At 36.6% G+C, this 17251-nt stretch overlaps 1 protein-coding gene across 3 annotated transcripts in view; it reads left to right on the top strand.

The window, feature by feature from the left end:
• The window catches only part of ARMC3 (armadillo repeat containing 3), a gene marked incomplete at its 5' end in the record, with an annotated part of 97915 nt that overhangs the window by 13187 nt on the left and 67477 nt on the right, over positions 1-17251 (top strand). For all 3 annotated transcript variants that reach the window (XM_080666745.1, XM_080666744.1, XM_080666743.1), the window contains 2 exons: positions 524-641; positions 10357-10482. In XM_080666745.1, coding sequence (XP_080522871.1) covers positions 524-641; positions 10357-10482 — 244 coding nt within the window. The remainder of the gene's footprint in view (positions 1-523; positions 642-10356; positions 10483-17251) is intronic.

Genomic DNA, 17251 nt, shown 5'->3' with positions numbered 1-17251 from the left:
TTCCGAGAAAGAGTGTAGTAATCAGAAAGCAGGTAAAGATTATTGAGACTGTCAGGGCAACTAATATATACAGGTACTCAAGGATTCTTGTGTATTGATTAAGAATTATACTGTTATATGCTACTTAATGAGCATCTATTATGTGTCAATGTGCTCAGTGCGGTATGTAGATGATCTAATTCTCTCCTTAATTATTTTGCCCATTAAACAGAAAGGGAAACTGAAATTCTAGTGGCTTAAGTAACTTGTTTGATTCCACATAGCTAAATTGAGAGACTAAGTCTGCCAGATTCCAAAATGCTTTGCTCTTTCCCCCATACACCAGGTATTCCAGAGCTGTCAGTGTGGACAGCTGTCTCTGTATTAATGATGCTTTCTAAGTAAAAACCTTACAATGCATTTACTGGGCAGTGACCACATCCTTTTTGTAAGATGTTCCATTTAAGTCTCAAGACACTATTCATTTTTTATGTGCTTTTCAAAGCTCAAATGTGAACCTGATATTTCTCTCTCTGCATTTCAGTTTGATCCATTAACAATTGAAAGCAAAAAAGTAGCAACTGTGGTGCTAATGCTTAATTCTCCTGAAGAAGAAATTTTGGCCAAAGCATGTGAAGCCATTTATAAGTTTGCTTTAAAAGGTTTGGATTTTTTTTCCAGTTTGTCTTTCTATGTCATTAGTTGCTTAAAATATTTACTACATAAGGGGCACTTTTCTCCCCAGTCTTTAACTTACTTACTTCATTATATAAGATGAATTCTTTCAGACAACCAGAATATCATTTATTGCATTACCTGAAAGTAATGTATCTCCCTAAATGCCTAACTTAATCTTAAGGAGTAATTTTTTTTCACTGGGTAGAAGAGTCATTTTGAAGACTTTATTGTTTTAAAAATTGTAAATGACACAGGATCTGAAAGAGCTCCCAGTGGTCAAAGCCAAACAATTTGAGCAACAAAATAAAGTAGTATTGGATTATAATCCAAAGTAGAACATAAATATCCATGAGTATACTTCAATACATAAATGATTGGGTGAGTTTATAAATGGAAGAGAAAAGATAAACCTCCCAAGTGGAAGAATTCTGAATAACTTATGTAGATACTATGCCCTCCAGGAGGCAAAATATAACTTCTTTAGGTGTGGGTTGTGCCTAGTGACTTCTTTCCAAAGAGAACAGTAAGGAAATATGGAACAAATAATAAGTTTATAGTTAGAAACCTGACAAAACTACTTCAGCCAAGTGATCAAAATCAACATCAACAGTGATAAGTCATGTTGATAATCATGTCAATAAGTCAGGTGCCCTTGACACAATATAATAAAAATGGCACTTTACTTCTGTGTTATTTTCCCCAAAAACCTATAACTCCAGTCTAATTTTTATTTAAAAAGAATAAAATTCCCACTCAGGGACATTCTACAAATATGTAGCCAGAAATCCTGGGTAACTCTCACAGCCAAGAGGAACTAAGAAATCTCATGGGGGAATCCTAGATAAGATCCTGGAACAGAGAAAGAATATTAGGCTAAAATTAAGGAATTCTGAATAAACTATTGCTTTTAATTAATAATAACATCAATAATGGCTCAAATTGAATCAAATGTACCAAAAATAGTGTAAAATATTAATAACAGAGGAAACTTGGTGTGGGATATGTGGGAACTCCCTGCATTATCTTTGCAATTTTTCTTTGAAAGTGAAACTGTTGTAAAAAATAAAGTTCATTAAAACATTGTAAATGTTACAAATCTAATTCTATTGAGAGATTTATCCATTGAGGATTTACAAACATAAAAGATTATTGTACTTTAATTCATTCCAATGGTGATAAAATTAGATTTTTATTATACTGTATAACATTTTAATTGTGACTATTTGAAGAGTTTAGTGTATTTTTAACAAGATCTTTTAAACTAAGGAGCAATTTGATTTTAAAGAAATGATTAAACATTGGTTGAGGACTTGTATGATAGAACAAAAAAATATTCAGTTAGCAAATGATAAAATACTCATCTCATTATGTCACTCTTGTCATCATTGGGAATCCAGACAAAATCCAGAGTGGTTCTGGAAGGTATAGTTTATGAACAGATTATATAGAATACTGGATCAATTTCATGGAGACATTGGATTATGCATCTATGGTAGCATAAGTCTCATTCAGCCTTATAGAATCATCATAAGTCACCTGGCTGTCCTATGTACCTAATTACATATCATCTTTTATATGACATGAGATAAATAAATAGATAGGCATGTATTTTATGTTTAGTCAATATAGAAGTTATTTTAAGTCTGGTGTTTTATACTAGCAGTATTTTCTGAAATAGTTTTTAAGATAAATGATGGGACTTTGCCTTCTGGCCAAGATGGAGTAAGGGTCCAGATTTACCCTCTAACCAAAACAACCAATAAAATAGAAAAAATATATGAAGTAGCAGTTAGCAAAACATTGACTATTAGGCAATGAAGGACAGTGACTGCTGAGGGACAGAAACAAAGGAAAGAAGTTCTATGACTGCCTGAGCTTACTGATTTCAGAGTTTCTAAGGTATAGCACAAGAAGGGGTAGCCTGTGCAGAGCCTATTGGACTCTCTGAATTGAGAAGACAGACCTGAAAGTCCAGGGTACAAAGGTGGCAAGAGTTTTCAGGATAGAGTTAACTGAGAGAGAACTCAGGAGATCTGTAAAGCAGCCCAGTTGGGTATTGAGCTGAGTACTGATCAGCATGTACATGTGAGAGAACTACTTGGAGTCAAAGAATCCAACAGGATTAGTGGCAACAGTGCCTGGTGCTCACACAGGGCCAGAAATAGTGCTTGTTCTTATAGCCAGACCAAAAACCTCAGGATGCATGGACCATTGTGCAGAATACAGAGTCTTGGTAGTTAGAAATAATTAACCCTAGATTGAGCAGTGTTCTGAAAGATCTAAAAGGTTCAAATTGTTTCCAAATAACTGTGTCCCAGAACAAATTTCTAGAATACAAACATATCCATTACTCAAGTAGGTAAAATGCACAATGTCTGGCATCCAATAAAAAATTACCAGGCATGAAAACGAAGCAGGAAAATATAACCCATAATGAGGATATAAATCAATAAGTAAATTGAAAGTAAACCAATATATGTGTGACTAGAATCTCTAAAAGAAGTAAAGGACAGAAAAAAAAATTGAAGAAACGATAGTCAGAAATACCCCCAATTTGATGAAAACTCCAAACCCACAGATCCAAGAAGCTCACCAAAACTCAATCACTGGGGTGTACACCTGAAAATAATATAATAAGATATGTCAACTGTGATTAGAAATAAAAAACCAATCACAATGACTATGAGAAAAAACACACCAACTTACATTATAATCAAATTGCTTGAAATCAGTGATAAAGAGAAATCTTTTTTTTTATTTTTTTTCAAATTTTTATTAAGGTATTATATGTGTACATATCTTACCATTGCCCCCCCCACCCCACTCCCATACCTGCCCTCACCCCCCAATGTTTTGCATCCGTTGGTTACTCTTATATGCATGCATACAAGTCCTTCAGTTGATCTCTTATTTCCCCCACCTCTCCCTAACCTTACCGCTGTAATTAGACACTCTGTTTGATGCTTTACTGCCTCTGTAACTATCTTTTGGTTAATCAGTTTATAATGTTTTTCATTATCCCTAAATGAGTGAGATCATGCGGTATTTTTCTTTCATTGACTGGCTTATTTCACTTAGCATAATGTTCTCTAATTCCATCCAGGTGTCTACAAATGGTAGTAATTCCTTCTTTTTTTATGGCAGCATAGTATTCCATTGTGTAGATGTACCATAGTTTTCTGATCCAGTCATCTGCTGACGGGCACCTAGGCTGTTTCCAAATCTTAGCTATTGTAAATTGTGCTGCTATGAACATAGGGGTGCATATATCTTTTCTGATTGGTGTTTCTGGTTTCTTAGGATATATTCCTAGGAGTGGGATTACTGGGTCAAATGGGAGTTCCATTTTCAGTTTTTTGAGAAAACTCCATACTGTTCTCCACAGTGGCTGCACCAGTCTGCATTCCCACCAGCAGTGCACGAGGGTTCCTTTTTCTCCGCATCCTCGCCAACACTTGTCGTTTGTTGATTTGTTGATGATGGCCATTCTGACAGGTGTGAGATGGTATCGCATTGTCGTTTTGATTTGCATCTCTCGGATAATAAGTGACTTTGAGCATGTTTTCATGTGTCTCTTGGCCTTCCTTCTGTCTTCTTTCGAAAAGATTCTATTTAGGTCCGTTGCCCATTTTTTTATTGGATCATTTATCTTCCTTTTATTAAGTTGTATAAGCTGCCTGTAGATGTTGGAAATTAAACCTTTATCAGTGATACCATTTGCAAATATGTTCTCCCATACAGTGGGGTTTCTTGTTGTTTTGTTGATGGTTTCTTTTGCTGTGCAAAAGCTTTTTATTTTGATGTAGTCCCATTTGTTTATTTTCTCTTTGGCTTCCATTGCCCTAGGGGCAGTATCACTGAAAAAGTTCTTTTGGCATATGTCTGAGATTTTGCTGCCTGTGGATTCCTCTAGTATTTTTATGGTTTCCCATCTTATATTTAAGTCCTGTATCCATTTTGAGTTTATTTTTGTGTATGGTGCAAGTTGGTGATCTAGTTTCATTTTTTTGCATGTATCTGTCCAATTTTCCCAACACCATTTATTGAAGAGACTGTCTTGACTCCATTGTATGCTCATGCCTCCTCTGTCAAATATTAATTGCGCATAGTGGTTTGGGTCGATATCTGGGTTCTCTATTCTATTCCATTGATCTATATGTCTGTTCTTGTGCCAGTACCAGGCTGTTTTGAGGACAGTGGCTTTGTAATACAGCTTGAAATCTGGTATTGAGATCCCTCCTACTTTGTTCTTCTTTCTCAGGATTGCTGTGGCTATTCAGGGTCTTTTTTTTATTCCAGATGAATTTTTGGAGAGTTCTTTCTAGGTCTGTGAAATATGCTGTTGGTATTTTAATGGGGAGTGCATTGAATTTATAGATTGCTTTGGGTAGTATGGACATTTTGATGATGTTGATTCTACCAATCCATGAACATGGTATGTTCTTCCATCTGTTTACATCTTCCTCTATCTCTTTTTTCAGTGTCCTGTAGTTTTCCGCATATAGGTCTTTTACCTCCTTGGTTAGGTTTATTCCTAAGTATCTTAATTTTTTTGGTGCGATGGAAAATGGGATTGCTTTTTTAGTCTCTCTTTCTGTAAGTTCACTGTTGGTGTATAGAAATGCCATAGATTTCTTGGCGTTAATTTTGTATCCTGCTACCTTGCCGAATTCATTTACTAAGTCTGTTAGTTTTTTGATAGAGTCTTTCGGGTTTTTTATGTACAATATCATGTCATCTGCAAATAAGGACAGCTTTACTTCTTCTTTTCCAATTTGGATGCCTTTTATTTCTTCTTCTTGTCTAATTGCAATGGCTAATACTTCCAGTACTATGTCAAACAGGAGTGGTGAGAGTGGGCATCCTTGTCTTGTTCCTGTTCTTAGGGGAAATGGTTTTAGTTTTTGCCCATTGAGTATGATGTTAGCTGTGGGTTTATCATATATAGCTTTTATTATGTTGAGGTATGATCCTTCTATTCCCACCTTGTTGAGAGTTTTTATCAAGAAAGGGTGTTGGATTTTGTCAAATGCTTTTTCTGCATCAATTGATATGACTATGTGATTTTTATCTTTCAATTTGTTTATGTGATGTATCACATTTATTGATTTTCGGATATTGAACCATCCTTGCATTCCTGGGATAAACCCTACTTGGTCATGGTGTATGATCTTTCTGATGTACTGCTGGATCCGATTTGCTAGAATTTTGTTGAGGATTTTGGCATCTACATTCATGAGGGATATTGGCCTGTAATTCTCTTTCATTGTGTTGTCTTTATCTGGTTTTGGTATTAGGGTGATGCTGGCTTCATAGAAGGAGCTTGGAAGTGTTCCTTCCTCTTGAATTTTTTGGAATAGTCTGAGGAGGATAGGTTTTAGTTCTTCCTTGAATGTTTGGTAAAACTCTCCTGTGAAGCCGTCTGGCCCCGGGCTTTTGTTTGCCGGAAGCTCTTTGATGACTGCTTCAATTTCTTCCATAGTTACTGGCATATTGAGCTGTTTAGATTCTTCCTGATTGAGTTTTGGAAGGTTATATTTTTCTAGGAATATGTCCATTTCCTCCAGGTTGTCCAGTTTGTTGGAATAGAGTTGTTCGTAGTATTTTTTAACAATCCTTTGTATTTCGGCGGGATCTGTTGTTATTTCACCTCTTTCATTTCTGATCTTGTTTATTTGGGTCCTCTCTCTTTGCTTCTTGGTGAGCCTGGCTAGAGGTTGATCAATCTTGTTTATCCTTTCAAAGAACCAGCTCTTGGTTTTGTTGATCTTTTGTATTTTTTCTTTGGTCTCTATGTCGTTTATCTGTGCTCTGACCTTTATTATTTCCTTCCTTCTGCTTACACTGGGCTTTTCTTGTTGCTCTTTTTCTAACTCTTTGAGTTGTTGGGTTAGGTAATTTATTACCCCTGTTTCTTGTTTTTTTGCAGTAGGCTTGTAGAGCTATGAACTTCCCTCTCAAGACTGCTTTCGCTGTGTCCCATAGATTTTGGATTGTAGTGTTTTCATTGTCATTTGTTGTCATGATATTTTTTATTTCTTCTTTGATCTCTCTGGTAACCCAGTCATGGTTTAATAGCATGCTGTTTAGTCTCCATGTGTTTGATTTCTTTGGGTTGTTTTCATTGTAGTTGATTTCCAGTTTTATGCCACTGTGGTCTGAGAAGATGCTTGATATGATTTCTATCTTCTTGAATTTGAAGAGACTTTGCCTATGTCCCAACATATGGTCTATCTTTGAAAATGACCCATGTGCACTTGAGAAGAATGTATATTCTGTGGCTTTGGGGTGAAATGTTCTGAAGATGTCAATTAATTCCATCTGGTCTAGTGAGTCATTTAGGATTGATGTTTCTTTGCTGATGTTTTGTTTAGAGGATTTGTCCAATGGTGATAGTGGGGTATTAAAGTCTCCTACTATGATTGTATTGCTTTCAATCTCTCCCTTGATATCCTCCAGGAGTTTTTTTATGTATTTGGGTGCTCCTGTATTGGGTGCATATATGTTTACCAGAGTTATTTCTTCTTGTTGGATTGCTCCCTTTAGTATTATGAAATGGCCTTCCTTATCTCTTGTTATGTCCTTCAGTTTGAGATCTAATTTGTCAGAAATAAGTATTGCTACCCCAGCTTTTTTTTCAGTTCCATTTGCCTGGAAAACCTTTTTCCATCCCTTCACCCTCAGTCTGTGTGCATCTTTTTTTCTGAGGTGGGTTTCTTGTAGACAGCAGATATATGGGTCGTGTTTTCTTATCCAATCCGTCACCCTATGTCTTTTGATTGGGGCATTTAATCCGTTTACATTTAAAGTTATTATTGATAGGTACTTATTTGTCGCCATTTTTATTCTTTACCCCTGTGTTACTTCTTTGCTTCCTATTTCTTTTTTTTACAGCAGACCCTTTAGCATTTCTTGCATTGCTGGTTTGGTGGTAATAAATTCCCTTAGTCCTTTTTTGTCTGTGAAGCTCCTGATTTCACCTTCAATTTTGATTGACAGCCTTGCTGGGTACAGTATTCTTGGATTCAGACCCTTCCTTTGCATGACTTTGTATATTTCATTCCATTCCCTTCTGGCCTGATGAGTTTCTGTTGAGAAATCAGTTGCTAGTCTGATGGGGGTTCCTTTGTATGTAACTTTCTGTCTCTCTCTGGCCGCTTTTAAGATTCTTACTTTGTCGTTGGTTTTTGCCAATTTAATTATAATGTGCCTTGGCGTCGGTCTTTTGGGGTTCATTTTGCTTGGGACTCTGTGAGCTTCTTGGATTTGTGTGGGTTTTTTCTTCTCTATATCAGGGAAATTTTCTGTCATTATTTCTTCAAATAGGTTTTCTATTTTTTGCTCAGCTTCCTTTCCTTCTGGAACCCCTATTATGCGGATGTTGTTTTGTTTTGTGTTGTCCCAAAGTTCCCTTAGGCTCTCCTCCTGCCTTTTAATTTTTTTTTCTAGAAGTTGCTCTACTCGGGTATTTTTTCCCATCTTGTCTTCTAGCTCACTGATGCGGTCCTCTGCTTCTTCTAGTCTACTCTTGATGCTTTCTATTGAGTTCTTTACAGCAGCGATGTCATTTTTCATTTCTTCTTGGTTCTTCTTCATTTCCTCTTGGTTCTTGCTCATATTGTCGAATTTGTCTTCCATTCTTTTCAGCCACCTTATGACCATTTCTCTGAATTCTTTTTCTGGAAGGTTGCTTGCTTCCATTTCGTTTACTTCCTTTTCTGGTGATGCCTGCTTTTCTTTCATATGCGGGCTGTGTCTTTGTCTCCCCATGGTCTCTCTTCTCTGGGTGTCTGGTTATGTAGTTCTCTCTCTCCTTATCCTAGGCGAAATCTGACCTTTCCGTGGTGGAGTGTAGAGCTCCTCTGAACCCGTGTGTTTGCGCCAATTGGGGAGCGTTGTTCTGGGGCTCGCAGCTGTTCCGTGGGTGCCGCAGTTGTGGATCAAGAGAAATCTTAAAAGCAGTTCATTGCGGGCAGACCCACACTGCTAACTATGATATAGTAGATAGGTAGTTTAGACAAAAGCAAAATGATGCCACATAAAAATATGGATCTACACAAAGAATAAAGCTAGAGTACTAGAAATAGTAACATTTAAGATTTTTTTTATTATTGAAATCACTTAAAAAGCAAGTTGGTTATTTTAAACCAAAATAATAATCATATATTGTGGTCTGAAACATATGAATACAATATATGACAACAACAGCACCAAGGTAGAAATAGGAAAATGGAAGTATACTATTGTAAGGTTCTTGGATTATCACTTGAAAGTAGACCGTCATAGGATGTATACTACAAACCCTAATACAAACAGTAAAATAACAGAACAAAAATATATCAAATAAGCTAATGAAGGAAATGAAATGGAATAATAAGAAATATTTAGTTTATACAAAGAAGGGAGAAAGAAAAAGAAAACAAAGAATAATGGGGCATATAAAAACAAATGACAAGATGGCAAATTTAAACCTAACCCTATCAAAAATCAAATTGGATGTAAAATGGTCTAAGTACTTCAATTAATAGGGAGAGAGTGTTCTCTTGGATAAAAAGCAAGATCAAACTACATGCCACCATCAAGTAATGCACTTAGAATATAATAACACAAATTATTTGAAAGAAAATAGATGAAAAAAATATCCTATGATAATACCAAACAAAATAAAGATGGAGTAGCTTTATTAATATCATAAAAGTAGACAGAAAAGGTAGTACAGAGGTAAAGAAAGTAATTTTATAATGATAAAGGAATCAGTTAATCAAGAGGCTATGAAAAATCCTAAACAGTCATTACTTAATGTCACATCTTTAAAATACATGAAACTAGAAATTCAAGGAGAAATAGATAGCCACAGTTGTAGCTGGGGATTTTGATGCCCACCTCCCAATTAATGAAAAAACAAGTAAATAGTAAATCATTAAAAGACTAAAAGATTGAAGCAGCAATATTAATTAATTTAACCTAATTGATATTTATAGAGCACTCCAAAAATAGCAGGATATACATTCTTCTCAAGTGTATAGAGAACATTTTTCAAATAGACCATATTCTGGGCCATCAACATGCCTTAATCAATTTAAAAGAATTCCAATGATAAAAAATGTGCCATGCCACAATAGAATTAAATAAAAAATCAATAGCACAAAGAACTCGAGACCATCATGCAATAGCAAATAACATACTCTTATGAATGTTATTTAATTTTATAACTAACTAAGCAATTATTCAATTAATTATGTCATCACATGACTGGCACTGTCCTAGGCACTGAATGAGGATACGAGGGAATAGAACAGAAAGGGTATCTGTCCTCATGGAAAGTTAAGTTATAGCAGAGTAGGCAAACCATGCAGAGAGGTCATTCAGTGGTATGAAGAAAATAAAGCAGGAGAAAGAGAGATAAGGAAGACTTGGAGGTGGTGATAACATTAGACAGACAGGGGAAGGAGACCTCTCAGGAGGCGCAGGGTGAGCTGAGAACTGAATGGCAAAAGGAAGCCAGCTTCATAAACATGGGGGAAGGGAGAGCAGCAGACATTCAGGATACCTGTGCTCTAAAGTTGAGTCTGGGAGAAAGACATCTGGAAGGAGAGGAATGGGAAAGGCAGATGGCAAATAAGAAATTGGAATAACACAAAGAAGTTTTGGTGAAATTGGTGGTAGCCATGCATTATTTTATTTTACCTGTAATGTCAGGTGAGGAAAATAAAACAACCCTCCTTGAACTTGGAGCAGTGGAACCTTTGACTAAATTGCTCACCCATGAAGACAAAATTGTAAGAAGAAATGCCACTATGATATTTGGAATCATGGCTTCTAATAGTAAGTAAAGACTTTTTAAAATAAGTAATCTCATAAATGCCTTGTAAATTTAATGTTAAGAGATTTATCTTAATTTTATTTAAAATAACTTTAATGTTAACAAAAAAGGTAAGTAAGATGTATCAAATGTATGATTTCATATTTTAAGGGATATTTTTAAAATATAAAAATATGTGCAAATGCTCTCTAAGTTGGTGATGTTCCAGACTTACTAGTTAGGAGAGCAATTATTGTCTTTTAAAATTGAAATAGTTTTTTTCTTGAGTTAGTATAATGTAATTTGTCTGACTATATGTAAGTTACTCTTCATATGTATTTCATAGTGAAGGAAACTCAGGGTAAAGAGTTTTGATACATTTATTCTTTGAAGCCACAAACTATATTTTGCCAAAAATAAATTCAGACATGCATTTAAATAAGATCTATTATCTGTTTGAATATTTTCATATATTTAATAGGGTGGAGCAATAATATTAGTTAAAATATGCTATTATGTTTATTAGAATATCAGTTTGACCAAAATCATGCAAATAAAGGCATTCCCTCACTAATGAACAGGATATGTTTTCATGTGTAAGTCATTTTCATGCTATAATGGTAGGTTTCTGAGTTACCCAACAAAAGCTTTGTAATCCTAATATATAAAAAGCCAGGGCTGTCACAACTGAAACAACCAGATGGGTGACTGAACCGTAGGCTGCATGGGGCAATCAGGCTGGCAGGGGAGCAGTTGGGGGCGACCAGGCCAGCAGGGGGGTCAGATAGGGCAACCAGGTCGGCAGGCAGGTAAGCGATTAGGAGCCAGCAGTCCCAGATTGTGAGAGGGATATCCCAGATTGGAGAGGGTGCAGACTGGGCTGAGGGGGACCCCCCCCCCCATGCACGAATTTCATGCACCAGGCCTCTAGTTTATAATTAAAAAATTATATTCTTGGTGGAGACTGAATTCTAACATGAACCTCAGGATGCTAGGAATGAACATGTCTCTATCATAGCACTTGGCTAAAACTATCAGACTTTCTCCCTGTTATTATATTTTCCCCCAACGTCCTGCCCCCCCTCCCTCACTTTCCCTGGACACTGTTGAAGGCAGTGGTGTCTCCTTATTCTGTGGTGTCCAGCAGGACCGTGGCCTTAGTGTCTTCGGAGACAGTTGTGTGTGGAGGCTGGGGAGGGAAGGGGGAAGAAAGCTTTGTCTGGCATCCGTGCCTTTACCACCTCAGCTGCAGAGACTACACAAGCAGCACCTGTGTGGGGGAGAAACCGGATTCCATTGGGAATTTTAGTGGATGGGGTTCTGGCAGCAACTGCAGGAGTTCCAAACGGTGGCTGTGCTGGGGCTCTGGGAGTATTTCTGGGGATGACAGCAGGATGAAGACAGTTGTGAGGGAGTAGGTGTTCCACCAACTTGAATTACGATAACATCGGTCAACACTTAACGTAGTACTTACCAGGCATTATTGTATGTGCTGATTATGTATTAAATCACTAACGAGGTTGGTGCTATTATTTTTTCCTTTACATATGAGGCAGCTGAGGCACAGAGAAGTTAAATAAAGTAGTAATCATTTATATTGCGGGGACGTCATAAATTTATATCAAGGGTTGCCATACTGAATGTGCTGTGCTGAATGTATTTATAGCCAAAAAAAGGAAAATTAAAATTTTTCTTATGTTTTTATTCTGTTTACACACTACAGAATTTGAGAACCAAAGGTGCTTTGTAATACATCTTGTACAACTTCTCATTTTAAAAACAAGAATTATCCCTAAAGGATTAGGTTCCTGGCCCAAAGTCATGCAGGTGGCTATTAACAGAACTAAGATTAGTACTAGAATTGGAACTTTACTCTCTGACTCATAGTTTAGCAAACTTTCTATTCACCAAATCTTTTATGATCCTTAACATTAGTGTGAATGCTAAGTCAGGTTCTCCTTCTAAATGATATTGGAGAAGAATGCATATCATTTGGAAAGGAGAATTATAATTTCTTGTTTATACTTATATTTTCTAGCTTAATGTCTAGCTCTCTATGACTTTTTCCTGCTTAAGGCAATCTGAAGAGCTTGCCATCTTAGGAAAAGGTTGATGTAAGCATATACAAGGTCAAGGATAAATTAGATGGCCAATATTATGCAACCAACAAATTGTAGGGAAATCCAAGATGGCAGCAGGTAGGTGGGAGATATTCTCATCCCCTCCCAAGACCAAAATGGAATTACAACTGAATTATAGAACAGTCACCCTGAATAACCAACTGAAGACTAGCCTGATACCCAAGAATTTACAGAGGAAAAAACACACAGAGCCTGGTAGTGCTGCTGGTGCCAATAGGGCTCATCCACGGGGTCCTGAGAAAAGCATTTCGGGGGCCCGTGCATAAGAATGAGATGTACTGTGGTCTGTTATTGGAGTAGAAATAAAAGACTGTCCCCAGGTTCCCAATATTTCATCTCCATCCATTCCGCAGTGGGAGAAGGGCCGGGGTCCAGAAATTCTGTGCCTCAGTTCAGTCCATGCCAAAGCTGAGTCCCATTCACTCTCTGTCCCAATTCTGCTAGCTTAGTCTCTGTGCTCAGCTGCATTTGGGCTGGCGCTGCGCTGCTGTACCCAAGCCCACACACATGCCCAGGTCGCAGGATCCATCCCCAGAGAGGGGCATGCAGGAGGCAGCCGATCAATTATCAGTGTTTCTCTCTCATCAGTGTTTCTATCTCTCTATCCCTCTCCCTTCCTCTCTCCAAAGTCAATTTAAAAAATCCTTAACAAAATATTAGCAAACCAAATCTAGCAATATATTAAAAAGATCATACACCATGACCAAGTAGATTTACTGTATAATATTCACAAATCAATAAACGTGATACTACAGAAGTGAAATAAAGGTTAAAAAAATACATGATCATATCAATAGATGCAGAAAAGCATTTGATAAAATCCAGCACCCATCTATGATAAAAACTCTCAGCAGGGAATAGAGGAAGTATAACTCAACATAACAAAGGTCATACATATATCACAAACCCACAGCCAACATCATATAATAAAATCTCAATATAACAGACTAATTCAGGCGAGAGGGTGTCCGTTAAAGCTGAAAGTCCATTATATAATAAAGTAGGGTTTCTGAATGTGTGTGTTAAAAATTTGACAAATTAGTTTACCTGTTTTTACTTATGAAGACACATTTTTATAATTAAAATTAAGTATATATGAAAAGCTTAATTTCACAGAAAAGTTTTCTATATGTATTACAGTAATTTTAAATTTATACTGAGTAGGTCTAGTAAATGTGTGCATTCACCAGTCACTGGAGTAAACAAATGCATACAGCTGGGGCACATCTCAGCATACGTAGGAACACTGGCCAGCAGGCATTAAAATTGCTGTAGAAGATCATGCCACAAAACATCAGAACCCAATTACCACATGTGATGCGGTGTGATCACGTGCTGATCATTCCTTAAACATTGTCCGCATTCAGCACTCTTATTAAACATAGTAATGGAAGTCCTAGCCACAGCACTCAGACAATAAGAAGAAACGAAAGGCATCCAAATTGGAAAGGAAGAAGTAAAACTGTCATTATTTGCAGATGACATAATACTGTATTAGAGAACCCTAAAGATTCTATTAAAAAAAAAACAAAAACAACTACTAGAACTGATAAATGAGTTCAGTAAAGTAGCAAGATACAAAATAAATATCCAGAAATCAGTTGCATTTTTATATACCAATAATGAACTATTAGAAAGGGAAACTAAGAAAACTATCCCATTCATAATTTCTTCAAAAGGAATAAAATACATTGGAATACATTTAATCAAGGATGTAAAAGACCTGTACTCAGAAAATTATAAGACACTGAAGAAAGAAATTGAAGAAGATAAAAATAAGTGGAAGCATATACCATGTTCATGGATTAAAATGCCCATACTACCCAAAACATATAGATTCAACACAATTCCTATCAAGATACCAATGGAATATGTCACAGAATTAGAAAAAATATTCCAAAAATTTATATGAACCACAAAAGACCCCAAATAACCACAGAATAAAGTTCGGGAATCACACTACTTGATATCAAACTATACTACAAGGCTATAGTAATCAAAACAGCATGGTACTGGCATACAAACATATATATATATATATATATATATATATATATATATATATATATATCAATGGAACAGAATTAGAGAGCCCAATAATAAATCCACACCTTTATAGTCAATTAATCTTTGACAAAGGAGGCAAAAACATACAATGGGGTAATGATAATCTATTCAATAAATGGTTTGGGAAAATTGGACAGACACATGTAAAAAAGTTAAACTAGACTGCCTTTTACACCATACACAAGAATAAACTTACAATGGATTAAAGACTTAAATGTTAGACTCTAAAACATAAAAATTCTAGAAGAAAACATAGGCAGTAAAATCTCTGACATTTCTCATAGCAATATTTTTTCTAATATATCTCCTAAGGCAAGGGAAACAAAACAAAAAATAAACAAATGGTACTGCATCAGACTAAAGTGTTTTTTGCACAGCAAAGGAAACCATCAACAAAATGAAAAGACTATTCACTGAATGGGAAAACATACTCACTGATATAAAGAACTTATAAAACTCAACACCAAAAAAAAAAACAATACAATTAAAAAATGGGCAAAGGACCCAAATAGATACTTCTCCAAAGAGGACATGCAGATGGCCAATAGACATATGCAAAGATGCTCAGTGTCACTGATCATCAGAGAAATGCAAATTTAAACTATAGTAAGATATCACCTCACACCTGTCATCAATGGCTACTATCAATAAATTAATAAACAAGTGTTGGTGAGGATGTGGAGAAAAGGGAACCGTCAGGCACTGTTGGTGGGAATACAGATTGGTGCAGCCAATGTGGAAAAGCAGTATGGAGTTATCTCAAAAAATTAAAAGTGGAACTGCTTTTTGACCCAGTGATTCTGCTTCTGAGAATTTATCCGAAGAAATCCAAAGCACTAATGTGAAAGTATGTATGCCATCCCTAGGTTCATTGCAGCATTATTTACAATAGCCAAGATTTGGAAGGAGCCCAAGTGTCCATCAGTAAATGAGTGGATAAAAAAGCTTTCGTATATGTATACAAAGGACTACTACTTGGCTGTAAAAAAAGAAGGAAATCTTACCCTTTGGGACAACATGGATGGACTATGAGACTCTTATGCTAAGTAAAGCCAGTCAGAGAAAGATACGTACCATAAGATTTCACTCATGTGAAATCTAACGAACAAAATGAACTAACAAGCAAAATAGAGACAGACTCATAGACAGAGAACAGGCTGACAGCTGTCAGGAAATGGAGGGTATTGGGAACCTGGGTTGGGAGGAAAGACACTGAGAAAAAAAAGGAAGGAAGGAAGAAAGAAAGGAAGGAAGGGAGGGAGGGAGGGAGGGAGGGAGAAAGGAAGGAAGGAAGGAAGGAAAGAAAGAAAGAAAGGGGAAAGAAAAACTAATGGACACGGACAACAATGTGATTGCCAGGGGAAAGCAGGGTGGGAGAGATGGAGGAGGGTATAGCGGGGATAAATGTCATGGAAGAAGATGTTCAGGTGATGTGTTGTAGAATTGTGCACATGAAACCTGTATAATTTTGTTAACTATTATCACCCAGTGAATTCAATAAAAAGGAAAAAAATGTAAATAAGAATGCAAGTAAAACAGATTGCATGAATGTACTCCAGGAAATAAGATGCTGGCAGTTCTGAAACAACTAAATTTGAATGTGTCACACTGTTTAGCTAGAACATGTTCATGTGACCAAACCATAAGTTGGAAATTCTATTCAGTTGCCATATCTGAGAGTTTCCTCTGTTGAAAAAGAAGGGCACAGAGATCAATACTGTGTTTAAAGTGATTGGGAAGTAGCAGCTTACCCATTATTTTTTTTGCAGATTTAACCTCAAGAAAAGATTCTTTGAATCTGCTGCCAAAAAGCAGAATAATAAGTTGATCAACGATGCCACCAATTTACAAAAGCTGCCAGTGAATCTGAATTGTCCATTGAACCATAAAGAACTGGTTTAGTGAATGGACTTAAGAGATCTGTTGTTGAACAGATTTGGGCTACATTCGTAGGTGGAAAGGGATTTCATGGCACAGAGGATCCTCTGACAGAACAAGACATGGTGTCACATACAGAGGTAGCAAGGGGCCTCTCCCCGGGTGGGGGAGCAGGTCCTTCCTGCAGAGAAGCCAGAGGTGCAGAGATTACACAGAGCATGAATCTTCTGAACCTCATGGTCAGTGATGCAGCAGAAACTTTGAAGCTTACTTCGTGGAACGTTATTTTGTATACCAAATGGGAAATGTTCCTGGAGACCTAGAAGCCCAGAAAAAGAGGAGACTGTTATGGCCTTCCCAAAAATCATTCCTAGCAATACACACTGGACTCGTAAGAGAAGAGAATACCAATAGGTTCTTCCAGAGGGTGCACATCTCCACAGTTCACCGGAACATTTAGAATGATCTATTATTTCTTAGCCTGTGGAGATAATGTATTTTTTAAATGAGTTTCAACTATAAAATGATTTCCTCCACCTTGGGACACAACACTTCACAGAAGCTCAATTATTTTTTTGTACTTCAGGCATATTCACATACATGTAGCTGGCTATCATTTTGCTGGCCCTCATTTAGCAATTTTGAACAGAAACAGATAAATTGAAGAATAGCCACATCCCTGAATTTCACAGGAAAAGGTGTCCAA

This window comes from Plecotus auritus (genome assembly GCF_963455305.1).
Source record: "Plecotus auritus genome assembly, chromosome: 1".
Classification (NCBI taxonomy): Eukaryota; Metazoa; Chordata; class Mammalia; order Chiroptera; family Vespertilionidae; genus Plecotus; species Plecotus auritus.
The sequence above is the reverse complement of the archived record's forward strand: the minus strand, read 5'-3'. Positions and strand labels throughout refer to the sequence as shown.